Raw genomic sequence first — 13,590 nt, 5'->3', positions numbered from 1 at the left:
TATCAAGCTGGCATCACAAGATCAGAGTCCAATACAGACATTTTGTACCTTGGTGCTGGATAGTGTTACTTGAAGCATCAGCCTAATAGCCGGTTTATTCATAAGGCACGCACTAAAATGAAACAAACAGTAATTAAGTGCCGACAGTGACCTAGTTAGCTACATAAGGAGCTAGATCGTCCTGTCATTCATTACAGGTTCGCCGGAATCTGACAGGAACGGTCCCGTCCGCCCGGGCTGCGCGGCAGGGCGAGAGCGGGGAGCAGCGCTCGCTCGCCCGGGCAGCCCCGGGCTCCCGCGCCCGCCGCGGCCCGCCCGGCCCTGCGCCGCCGGCCGCTCCCCCAGCCCCCGCCTCCGAAGCCCTCGGGTCTCCGCGAGCTGGGCCCCGGCGAGCGGCGGAGCCGGCGCGGGCAGCGCCAAGGCCGCCTGCTTTCGCCTTCCCTTCCCTTCCCCTCCCCTCCCCCGCCCCGCAGCTCCGGCAGCTCCGCACTGGGATAACGCAGCCTCTGACTCGCTCGCTGCTCGCGTCCCCCTTCACCTCCCTCTTCTCCCTCCCCCAACGCGCACACTTGATAGAAAGTCTCCTCTCGGCGGCGGGAGGGCGGTGAAATCCTTCGCTCTCCTCCCTCCGCTCTCTGTAACGCGAACGAGCCGCCGCCTTCTGTTCCTCAGCCTTGGCCAAGTCGGCGTTTTGTTGACAGGCTCTGCCGGGCACAAAATGGGGCTGCCGCTTCCATGGGCGCCGCCATTTTGTGAGGAGCCGCCGCGCTAGCTGTAGCCGCAGCCTCAGTAAGCGGCAGCAACGGCAGCCCAGGCGCGCCGGAGCGGCGGCCGGGGTCTGTGTAATGGTTGAATAAAGTGACCCCCTCTAGGGAATCCCCAGCTGACAGTTACGTAAGGGACCGTGCGCAATTGCTGCGCTTAGCATGGAAACCCACCTAGCCCTGCTACGCAATTTGCCTATCCTCCCCTCTGCCTCCCACTCCCCTTCCACAGAGCACCCGGGCGAGGGAAGTGACTCACCTCTGCCGACCGCCCCTCGCGGAGGGGAGACCCCCTGCTTTTAAGGAATTTTAAGGCACGATTAAAAACCACCGCCCTCCTGTGAAGGCAGGCTTAGCTCTGTGTGTCTGAAAGAGCGATTTAGCCCCTCAATCGCTTGTTTTAAACCTCTCTCGTTCGTATTATCCTGGCTTTGGGAGTCTTACGCATACTGTTGTTGAAATAGCAGAAACTCAGGAGTGTCACAGACAGGAGCCGCAGACCAGGATCTGCTGCAGGTCTGATTTTAGGGGGAGGGGGGACTCTTAATGCTACAGGGAATACTATGCATTTCTTACACTGCAATCCACACACCACCACTCCATCCACACAGAGGGGGCGACTTTCAATACAGAGTATTAATTTGAAACGGAGGGATTTCTTTTCCCCCTCTCCCCCAGAAGTGTGAGCCCAGGGCAAATCTTAGCAAGCATCTTGCTGTATCTCTGTCTCTATGGCTATACTCAAGCTGAAACAGCACTCAAAAGGGAAAAAATCTTGGGGGGGGGGAAGTTTTATTTTCTGAAGCAAGTTAGTACATGGAGTAGAAAGGAATTATAGTTTTCCTTCAAGTGCTCACTTGGGGCCATAGTGTGCCATTGATTTTAAAACACAGCTCCTTACTGACTTTAATGAGGAGTTCTGCTTAAAAAAGCCTAAAGGCCCGATCTTGCCTTGGATTCCAATGTATTGGTTGTGAGGGGCAAATGTTCCTCCAGAGCCTCTTAAACTGGAGCAAGCGCTCACCTGCGCCTCTGTTTGCTTGCCAGGGAAGGACAAATGCCCACCTGGGTCGCCACTTGCTTTACCTGAGAGGCAAAGGTTTGACAGAAGGTGCCATTCACTGCATGGGCCCTTTCTCGCTCCCGTTTACCCCAAGTGGCACCGGGCTCCATCATGGTTGGTATGCAGGTCCTCTCCTGGGCTCCCGTGTGGAAAACATGTCAGGAGACAAGTGTTTACAAACACTGTACACACCATAGGCAGAGGGAAAAGCGGCCTGCCATGCCACTGTTGGCTACTGCCCATCCAGGGTGAGGGCCAAGACCTTCCTCCTTCATTAATTTTATGCTGTAATTTCCATTCATCGATATACAGAAATATATAGGCGGCTTAGATTGAGTATAGCAGTCCTAAAACACTTTGATTACAGGCCCTAGTATCTCCAAGAGAAAGAAAAAAATATTTATGGAGTGAGCCAGAGCTCAGGCCCCTGCTGGCAAAACTCTCCAGGGCACCCCCTGCTTGGGAAAGCGCTCGGCATTCTCCTCTGGGGAGTTTTAAGTACCTCACGTCTCGAAACGAGGGGTTCCTGCTGCCCCCCCGGCTCAGCGAGCAGCCCCCCCGCCCCCGCCGTGCCATCCGGGGCGACTTCCTGCCCTTGGAAACACCTCAGGCCGGGGGACTCGGAAAGTTTTTCAAAAGTCCAAATCCACCAGTGCCCCCTTCAGTTGTTGTTTTCTCTCCCCTTGAACTCAGGGCGTTGGGTTTAGTCCAATTAAAAAATTCAGCCCCGCTTTCCAAATCCACCTTTCCTGCCCTTCCCCCCCCCCCCCCCCAGCCCCCCCGCCGTCAGCCAGCGGACAGAGGGCCGATCGGTGCGAGCCTGGCAAGGGAGGGCCCTTTCCCCGGCCCCTAGCCCCGGAACAACCGGTAGTAGCCGTTTTTTTCCTCCCCTCTTCTCCTTCTCCCTCGCCTCTTTCCGCCCGGCTTTGTGTGAAGTTTGCGGCACATTGCAGATGAGCCCTTAGCGGCGAGAGGAGCCTATTGTTCCCCGCCAGGAACTGCTTGCTGGGGCTGTGCTGGCTTTTGCCTTTAGAGCTGCCTTCTGCAGTACCGGGACCGGCCTCCGGGGCCCGCTGTGTTGCGCTCTCGTCCAGGCAGAAGCACGGCGGCCTCAGATCTTTTTGTCTGAGAGAGAAGAGAAGTGAATCCCGCTGCCGCCGCCACCGCCGCCGCCGCCGCTGCCGTAGCTGTACAGTGTGTGTGTGTGAGAGAGCGAGCGAGGGAGCGAGCGAGCGAGGGAGAGGGAGATCGCATGGAGCCGCGGCTGTAACACACACACACTGTCAATACCTCACTCCGGCTCCCCCCCACCCCACCACAACAGTAACCCAATTCATTGTGTGATCCAGCAGCACCATGTTGAGTCTCATGTGCAGGCTGGATCGGTTGGGTTTGTGGTGCTGAGAGAGGCAGCAGCAGCGGGAGGAGGAATTACTGAGAGGTGCCCCTCTCCCTCCCTGTCTCTTTGCCTGTGTGTTGTGTGGAGACAGGACTCGCAATTACCACACTCTCTGGGCTCCCTTATTCCTTTTAAACTTTTTTTTAAACAAGCCCCTCTCCATGGCTGATCCCCGGCCGAGCACGGGCACCTGGGTCTCTTAAAGACAAGGAGGAGCCGGGGATTGTTGTTGTTGTTGTCGGCCGTTTTTTTTTTTTAAATTGGATTTTTTTTTTACGGGAACCTTTTTTAATACAAAAATGGCAAATTCGACGGGTAAAAACCACGCAGACCAGCGGAGAAAGGGACTCGCTTTCCTGGACGAGCTGCGGCAGTTTCACCACAGCAGAGGGTGAGGAAAATGGGGAGATGGAACGGGAGGGGGGGAGGCTTTTAAACCGACCAGATCCAACTTCCAGCCCCTTCCCTGAAGGACACGGCAGCCCCAGCGAGGGGAGAAAAGGGGGCAGAGCTGACAAGTTGTGGTGTTTTGTGTGTATCTCCTTTGGCAGGTCTCCTTTTAAGAAGATCCCCGTGGTGGGTGGGAAGGAGCTGGATCTTCACGCTCTCTACACCAGAGTCACCACTTTAGGCGGATTTGGGAAGGTGAGTGGAAGTTTTAATTTGGGTTTCCCTCCCACTAACCTCTTCCCAAAAGTCTCCTCTGACCCCCGGGGGCGGCGGGGGGAGCCGGGGTGGCCGGGAACCGTCCTATTTAAAGCCGGTTAGAGAAGGTGGGGGGTGGAAGAAGGAAGCGAGCAGGCAGGCAGGTTGGTGGCTTGGCCTTGTCGGTGGAGCGATGAAGGGGGATCCGGGGGTACGGCGCACACCCCGCTCGTGCCTCCCCCGCCTCCGCCGGAGCCCATCGCCCCTGCCCCCCTTCCCCGGGAGAAGGCGAGGAGGGAGCAGAGAGCTCCGGTCGGCGAGAGGCAGTTTCTTTCGCTTGTGGTGGCAGCTCTGTGTGTGTCTCCCTCTCTCACAGAGGGAGAGACAGAGAGGAGAGAGTCTGAGTGCAGTTTTAGTGCAACTCAAAATTAGCGGGCATGTTTAACATCGATAATCGGCACGGAGCATGGGCTAGGAAACGATCCTCGCAGCCGGGGGGGGCCGGGCGCTGCCCTCCGAGCCCTTCCCGGAGAAAAATAACAAAAGGGGCACCCAAGACGATGTGTAATCAAATAGCCATCTTTAGGCTTCAAGGCTAGGGACAGAAATGTAGGCCTCAAAAGAAAGGCCTCTCTCTGTCTGTGGATCTGTCTTGGGGGGACCCCCCGGGACGGCGCCCCCGCGCCCCGGAGGCCAGGGGGCGCCCCCGCCAAGACTTCCCTGCATTATTTTAAACTTCTTTGGGTTTTTAACGGACCGCGTTAGGATTTAAAAGGGGGCGACAGAGGGACTCCCGATTGGTTATTGTCCAGGCAGTAAAAACAAAAACAAACAAACCCCAAAACAATACAAGCCCTGCCGGCCGTCGTGTCGTCCCCCCCCGAAAAAAATAATGTACATATTAAAAAATAAAGTAAAATACCCCTGAGAAGCGGGTTATTCCCGAAGGGGAAATACTACTGACTGTCAGTAAAATATATAGTCCTAAATCCCATATACATTTGTGTTTATTTCTTTTTATATATTTATCTATTTGCTTCATGGCAGCTTGTGGGTTTTTGTGATGTTCGCTGTCAACGATGTGTTTATGTGTACGTTGTGTATCTCGGCCTGTGTGTTGTTTTTGACAGGTATCAGAGAAGAATCAGTGGGGAGAAATTGTAGAGGAGTTTAACTTTCCCAGAAGTTGTTCTAACGCTGCCTTCGCTTTAAAACAGTATTACTTGCGGTGAGTGCTATCAAGCTGTTGCAGTAGTATTTTTGAGTGTGGGATTATATTTGGTTTTCAGTGTGTGCAATAATAAAAATATCCCTACTCTTTAAAAATGCTATAAAATAAAGCAGAAAGAACTTGTAATTCCTTGTTGGTCTAGTGCAGTGATCAGTTAAAGGTAATTCTGTTTTGTAGTTATTTTATTTGTATTTTACATCTGCAAGCCTTAAACTTTGAAGGGATCCCAAGTATATAAACAATATATGTCAGAGCCATTTTTATTGATTGTTTTAGAACGACGGTACTAAAGGACTGTTACTAAGAGGTCATGTTATTGTAGTTACAGAAACTTAGCTTAATTTTTGGAGCATTGAAATGTGTTGATATATGTAAACTTGTTTACTGCTCAGTGGGGTCAGACATTGAATGAAAATGTATCTGCAGGAAGGTAGACTGCTTTGGATAAATTATATTGTTATCAATTGCTAGCAGCATACATTATTTTTTATTTTAGAGTACAAAGAGCTAAATAATTTTTTCTATTACTTGAAAAATAGTGGATTTCTGCAGTTTTTAAAAATAAGATTACATTCCTTGAAATGATACAGGTTATTTTTTTGTGATGCAGATTATTTTTTAATGTAGCATGGAGTTCATATTGACTATTTTAAATTACTGTGTGTGGTACTGTTCAGTTACTGAATGACTTCTTAAAAAAAATTATTTTTTATTAACTTTTGGTGATTATTCTTTGTGTGAAAGATTTTAAAATTATTGCGTACGTAGTGTTTTTAGATGCTATATATAGACAATTAAATTTCATTTAGAGTAAAGTTTTATGTACGTTTGTTAAGGAATGTAATTTTCTGTTTCTGAATTGTATAAATGATATTTTTCATTGCAATTAATGATAATACAGATGTGCAATATGTACAGAAGATGTATGGGCTTTTCACCTTCTGTTTTGGTGATCTGAGTACACACAAGCTTTATCTGTCTCTAGTTTGGCCTTCTGAATTAGGAAATGCAGTAATTGTACAGGTGCACTTTCTATTGGTTGTCCTAGATTGACTTCCAGCTTGAAGCTGTAGAGTTCATAGCGCAGTGGAGCAGTTATTGAGTTACAATGATGTCTGGAAAACCTTAGTCAGAGATCTGTAGTTTCTGAATTTTTCTTTTTTCAGTGGTGACATATGATTGCTTTAAGATCCAGACTAAGAAAAGAAATTACCATTGTTAATAGCTTTAGCAAAGTTTATGATTGCTAGCAGGCCTAGGAATGAAGTGGGAAGCTCGCTTTAGGATGTCCTTCTCTGTTGGTGGGTTGGTTTTGTTTTTTTTTTTCCTCTACTACATGGTGTTGAGATAGTACTGCTGAAGATTTGTCGGATCATAGAAAGCAGTTTTTTGCTTTTTGAGTTTTTCTGTTGGACCATGTAGTCTATTACTTGACTAGATTTTACATAAAATTTGCAAAATGATAGTTTTTTGGTTTTTACCCTTTCCTTTTTATTTCCATATTTTATAAGTGTTTGAATGGCCTAACTTTTTGCAGTAGAAGGTTGTATGTCATTTGTTTTCATCTGTATTTTGAAAGCATTTATATGCTGTGACAGTTAACACAATTAATGTTAATTTAGCCTTCTAATCACTATTAATTTTTAATAAGATACTACTTTTTAATTTAGAATCAGACATACAAAAATGTTATTTTTATTATTAGCATGCTGGTATTGACATTATTTAAAATACAGTTGCTGAAAATATGTATAAATGATTACATACAAATAATTGTAAGGTGTTTTATTTATTTGGAATTTAGGAAAAAAAGTTGATAAACAGTCAAGATGAAGAATCTTTAAAAATGTCTGTTTTACCATAATCTCTGTGATTTACTTAGGCCATTCTGAAATAAACTGTCAAGGTTGTTGGTTTTGGGGTGGATTGGTTTTCAGTGGTTGTTTTGGTTTTTTGGGTTTTTTTTTGTTTTGTTTTTTCTAAATTACTGCTTTACTCACTGTTGCTTCTCACATAATTTGTTTGATGTGAACTGTTTCCCAGCTGAGTTCACCTCCTTACATGTGCAGTAATAAGACTGTATATACACATCTATCTCTGCTAGGTTAACATTTGTTTAGCTTTAACCTAGAAGGTTGGGGGGGCGGGATTTGGTTATAAGGAAAGAAAAAATGCTCTAATGATAAATTTGTAAAAAGGGTCTTGTTTATCTGTGTTGAAGAACATAACCTGACATTTCTTATAGGGCTAGATTGTCATGAACTGCTGAGCAATTACGCTTGGAAAAAAAATGTTCCTCTTGAGTCTCAAGTATGACTATAATCTTGGCCTCACTATTGTAATGACTTTGCAAACAAAGCCAAACAAATTGAGGCCTATCAACTTTTATCTAAATTTTTATCCAATCTTGTGTTGTGTGTCCTGTAAAGTGAGGGATCTGCATGGCAGATGGGACCCTGCTGGATTTGGAGGGATTCAGTGGTGTGCACCTACATGAATACATTTGCAGATCTGGATTCGTGGTGGTTTGTGATGAAAGTTGCTTCTTTCTATGAAACATCTGGCATACCATGTTCGCTGAGATAAAATCTCAAGCTACGTGGATCACTTGCTTGTTTTGCTGTGTTATCTCTAATAATACTGCTATTTTGACTTAAAATTACTGTGTAAATAATTTAGAGAGTTGAATTATTTGTGTGACATCGGTAGTCCTGTTGGCTTGATCAAATTGAGTGTTTTGCAAAACAGTCATTGGGTTATGGCTTTTCTAGGCAGTTGTGAGGTGTGACTTTTTTGTTTAAATAACGTTTTAATTTTGACTGTTGTGGAATTTTGCTGCGTGCTTTTGGGAATGTATGTTAGGCTTCATTAAAGATGTGAATTGTTTAAACTTCTGATATAACTCATAGGCTTTATGATAGGTGATATTTGAATACATGATAGACAATCCTATCTACCCCTTCTCCCTTGCACTGCCCTCTCTTTTCTCTCACTGGAAAAAAGTTATTTATAATAGGGAAAGTCTGAACCATTCAAACTTTGTGCCTGTGTTGCTTTGAGCTGTCTGACAGGTGAAGTAATTTATGCACTGTGGTTCTTAGTGAGCAGTCAAAAGCCACAGTGCCGATAACCATTGATAGACTGTACTTGTTAATGTAGTTCTGTAAGTCTCTACAGCATCAGAGAGTGTAATTCCCTTGGATGTAGTGCAAATTAGATGTTTCATCTCAATTGAGGTGAATTAGTGAAGCATTTTCTAAATGCTTCTCTAAAGATTATTTTATAATGTTAATGAAAATATTTTAATATGGGGTAATAAATGTAAACATCAGTAATGTCGGCATGCTTTTACATTTTTGTTAGTTGGTAAACATACAGTAGGTGAAAAGAAAGTTAACATGAAATATAGCCAGTTTTTTTATGTTAATGGTTGATTCAGTTACAGTCCTACAGAGAACTGGGCTGATGTGACCTCACATGTTAGTATAAGGTTCTGTTGGTTTTCATGTAAGTGTAAGCGATACATTTATTTCTGTTGTGGGTCTTCATCTGTTCTTGGGGAGTGAGAGACCTTGTAAACTAAATGCGCGAATGAAGCATGCCTAACTGAATTAAAAATCAGTTTGCTTTTAAAAGGTATTTATCTGCATGAAGAGAAATTATGTGAAAGGACTAAGTGTAAGGTAAAATAAGTTTAAGTCTCAGTTCTGCAGAGAATTTCTGAAAGGTGGGAAGCAGGTGTGTATTGTAAGCTTCTGGTAAAGGCAGCAGAAATGAGGTAACACTAGTTAAAGGTGAATAAGAATTTGCTGTTGTAAATACTGGGGAGGTAAGGGGAAGTCAAGTAGAGAGGAAAGAGGTCAGTTCATAAATGAGAAGTTGCATAAAGTTATTATAAAGACAAGCCATTATGCTGAATTTCCTGAAATTCCATATATAGTAGGATGAAAAAGTGTGAGCAGTTAAAAATCAGGACCATGTGAAATAGTTATTGACAACAAATAGAGGGGGTTCTTGAAAGATCTGAAGATACTTATAAGTCATTTGATCTTCAAGATGCCACTAAGAAATTGAATAACAGTAATGATTTCTTTAAAAAAAAAAAGGGGGGGGGAGAAAAAGAAAAACAAAAAAAGGCATGAGCTGAAGAACTAGATAAATTTAAGGGATTCTGTTCCTAGTAAAATAATGTCAGAAATACTAGGGAAACAATAATAGGCAGCCTGGAATTTTCCAAGCAAAATTACTTTAAAAGAGTTTTCTTTGTTATTCTTGCTCAGTGTTTAAAATTAGGATCTGATACTGCAACAGCATCTGCACACAGATCAGTGAGTATGGAGAAGTACAGGACTGGCTTGCTTGCCAGATCTGATTGCAGGTTCAAGGCCCCAGTGGATGAAGAGAAAGTTGTAGCTGTAGTAATATTTTACATATATTCTAAAATCCAAATACATCTCAAAATCTGTCATTAACAAATTATTTATGTATACGGATAGTCATCTGAATGAAAAATTGGTTGAAGGACCATAAAAACAGAACAAAGTATAAAGAAGAGATTTGGTGAGTCACAGCCGTTTTAGGTGTTAAAAGAGTAACATCAGTGGTCGCATATGCACGTAGTAATACAAGTTTAGCCATTTTAGGCATATTTAGTGTCTGGATTGATTACCTTTACGAGAAGGTGAATAGTACGCTTGCGACTTTAGCAGACAATGATAGTGGGAAGAGTTAAACATGAGTCAGGGCAGAAAAGAAAAGGTTATCTAAAGAAATTAGGCACATTGTTGGAAAGTACAAATGAGATTTAGTTTGGAAAATGCAAGCTAAAACAGTTGAGGGACAGTAATCCAAAACAGGTATTCATTGTGAGGGAATAACCTGGAAAGCGGTATTGCTGAAAAAGGGATAGGAGTGATACCATGGGCCTGATAATCCTGTCAGTTGTGTGCACCCAACTCCCTTTCATATGAAAGGGATTTGTGCATGCTTCTGACAGGAAGAACAGGCCCCAATTTGCAATATGATACATAGCCTTTGTGAAAATCAGAATGAGTTTAGGTTGCATCCACAGAGGCATTGAACAAGTGGGAGATGAGTTTTTGTATGAGATTGTGTGACTGTATTTGGAGTACTGTTCTACTTTCAGAGCCTTTGCAACAGGTGGGGCAACTTAACAGAAGCTTAGAGAAGAGCAACAAAACATTAAGGAGGCTGAAGGGACTAACTGCTTTTGAAAAAGATTTGAGGAATAAATATGTTTTGCTTGGCTAACCTAACATTTTGAGTGAGAAGGGGAAATGGTATCTTACAAACATTTTGAAGGGCCTAAATACTTAAAAGGGAGATAATTTTAAATAAAATAAGAGGCTGTGTTAATGTGTAAGCTGAGATGAAACCAAGGGAGAAAATTCAGAGCGGATAGCAGCACAAAAAACCCCAAGATATACCTGTATACTTTCTGAATAGTATGCCAAGCGGAATAGGGGGGAAACCCACACCATGGGTCGTTCAGAGCTAGCCTGGTCAGGACACTGACACATGTGCAACAAGTAATGAGCCAGGACTGGCTGAGAAATGGACCAGATGACCTTACAGGTTCTGTCCATCCTTGAATAACACTATAATGAAGGCTTTCATCTTGCATAGCTGCAGACTTTTATTGCAACACTACAGACTTCACCTGCGGAATCTGTTGTGCTTAATTTTGTCACAAAACCTGCAGTCATTGGCAAGACAGGAAACAAATACATGGATGACGTTTTTATGATTTCTTTTAAAAATTATTTTCCCCTCCTCAAGATAAGAATTGTAATGCGTGTTTCAGTCAGACATCTGAGGCCTTGCTTTTAAGTCTGAAGCGAATATTTTACATAGTTGGAGGGGGAATTTTGTTTTAGTTGTACTGTAATCATACAGTCAACATATTCACAATCAAGTCTAGTTACTGTTCATGCTATAAAGCTTCATTTAGGGGAATTAAATATGTTGGTTGTTAAAATCTTAGAATTTCTCTCAATGGAAGTTATTTATTTGGATGGATGTTGTCAGAGCTGCTGGGAATCTGCTCAAAAGAAAATAGGACTTTTATAGTACAAAATTTGCATTAGGCCTCTTCTGAGGAGAGCAAGCAGCAGGTGAAAAGAAACATAGCTACCTTAAAATTGCTCTGTCTTAGAGTTATGTTGTGGTACTAGTCACTATACGGATGAGTTTGGCCTCTATCAAAGTTTCTGAGCTTTTCCTTCAGAGGGTAAACTCTTTACTGCTGAAAAACGTAGTGAAAAATTAGTGCGATGAATGTTAATGTGTTTTCTCTTCCTGATTATTTTTCTGCAGGCTTTTTGTTAGAAATGACCTAAATCAGTGCTGCTAAGCTGAAATATATTGGTTTATTTGGGGAGGGGTGAATGTTTTTCTTCAGTTTTAATACAGAATTCTGATTGTTTAACTTGAAAGCTTATCTAGACAGATGACAGAACTAATAACCTGCAAAGAGCAAGTTTCTGGCAACACTATAACAACTGCGGTGACTTTTAGGACCTACTGAATCTTCTAATAATTGGTGGAAAGTTTATATGTTAAGACCATTTTCTAATTTTTAACTGAAACAGTATCAAGATAAATTTATGCTTTAAAATTATTAATAGCTATGGTAACGTCTTAGGTTTGAATAAATGGTAAGCATATTACAACAAGATCAAGAATGCATATGGAATGCAAGGTTATTGCTTCTTTCCTTGCGAAGTGGAATAAGCCTGGGCTGAGAAAAGGTTGTTTTTTTTTTTAAACTTTAGAGCTAGTAGGCTTTAATTACCTTGTTTATTTGCAGTTAAACCTCAATAGATAAGACTCTCATACTCTTTCCTTTCCTAACCCCTTCCCCACTTTCCCTAGTGATGAAATAGAGAAGTATAATTTGTTAAGTTTTACAGATGAGGTGCTAGAGGTAGACGGAGGTTCAGACTGTTACTTTGAGAGTGCATGTCAAATAGGAATGAAATCCAAACACAGCCTTTTTTTTTTTTATGATGCTAGAATCCAGTTCTGGCAGGCAAATTTCTTCTTCCTGAGCCTTAGTTAAACCATCCATAAAAGTGGGCTACTATTATTTAATATATTTTAAAATTTCTCTTTAATCAATAGCTGAGGAAGCACTGTTTGAAAAATAGAACAGGATAATGTTATGTTCTGTGAATTGGAAAACTGAAAACTAAGTATGTAATAGATTATAAGACTGGATTGTTTGTGTTTTGTTTTGCTGTGTTTTCTTTTAAAATGCCTGTTCAGAGTGTCAGAGTGGTGTCTTGCAGCTTAAATGGGACTACTTGGAGTAACTGTAGTACCAGTCCACATTATTAGAAGACATATAGTTCATAGAGGGAATTGTGTATAGGCCAGAGATGCCATCACATCATCTTGTTTCTTGTTATCAGTCTGGTACATATTTATTCTGTGGCCTTAGTTAAATCATTTGCCATCTTTTTATTCATATTTATAAAGTGGGTATACTGATGTTTGTTTACCTATCTCACAGAGAAGTGTGAGACTGTAAGCACTTTAATGTAGGGATTGTGTCTCTTCATGCTTCTATGTCATATCTTAAATATTTGAAAATGAATATAAATTAGGAATATATGAGGAAAATAAAACTATTCATAAGCTTTTTTGCCCTCTGCAGTGTTGAGAAGCAGAAAATATAGGATAGATGAGAGGAAGAACAATCTTTATTCCTTAGGGAATAAATAAACTTGGGATACCTAAGCAGACAAATATTGGAACGGTTGAAAGAAAGAAGCTTAACTTAAGGAAGGATAATAAAACAGCAAGATGGTACCCAGAATAGTGAGCTTAGGCTTTGCCTGAGGTACTAGATTAGTGAGCTAGGTATCAGATCTAAAATACAGTCTCCTTGGAGCAACAAGTTCAAGTCTAAGCAGACCTGAATTAGATTTTCGGCAACAAGGTAGTGACGCTGAGTTCTCTACTTTTTGTTTTCCTATCTTTAAACTGAATGTGCATGCATTTATTTTGACTCCAGATAAATTGTAGCAAGCCAGCTATGCTGCAAGAGGGATTGTATAGTAGTATAATAGAGTGGAGTTCTGTTGAATGATGCACTGGAGCATGTTTGTCTGCAAGAGTGAACTGTGTTCATACTGTTTTCCTTTTTTATTGGTGTGGGAGGAGCAACTGTTCAGATTAGTAGTCTTTCAGAATAATTTACAGTGTTACTTGTCAATCCGTAACTGCCTAAAATACATAAAAATCCTGTAAAGTAAGGCAGTCATTCTGTTTCAGAGACACCTTTTCTCTCACAATGTTTGCCGGACTTTTCATGTTTGTTTGCTGAAGTTTAGATGGGTCATACTTATGGCTGCATGCATTTCTCCATTGTTACGTGCTGTGACGTCTGCTGGTTGGCCTCTGCCTCCCAGTCCAAAGGTTGCTATGATTCCATGATAATCCATGTATAGAGATTCTCAGCTCT

The 13,590-nt window shown here is 42.6% G+C and overlaps 1 protein-coding gene across 1 annotated transcript in view; it reads left to right on the top strand.

The window, feature by feature from the left end:
• The first annotated feature begins 3,525 nt into the window (after window positions 1-3,525).
• Window positions 3,526-13,590, top strand: part of ARID2 (AT-rich interaction domain 2) — a 105,343-nt gene continuing 95,278 nt past the window's right edge. Inside the window, exons 1-3 of the mRNA XM_050897239.1 lie at window positions 3,526-3,617; window positions 3,778-3,871; window positions 5,002-5,099. Of these exons, the coding sequence (XP_050753196.1) occupies window positions 3,526-3,617; window positions 3,778-3,871; window positions 5,002-5,099 (284 nt within the window). The remainder of the gene's footprint in view (window positions 3,618-3,777; window positions 3,872-5,001; window positions 5,100-13,590) is intronic.

Source organism: Gymnogyps californianus, chromosome 1 (genome assembly GCF_018139145.2).
Source record: "Gymnogyps californianus isolate 813 chromosome 1, ASM1813914v2, whole genome shotgun sequence".
In the NCBI taxonomy this organism is placed as follows: domain Eukaryota; kingdom Metazoa; phylum Chordata; class Aves; order Accipitriformes; family Cathartidae; genus Gymnogyps; species Gymnogyps californianus.
The sequence above is the reverse complement of the archived record's forward strand: the minus strand, read 5'-3'. Positions and strand labels throughout refer to the sequence as shown.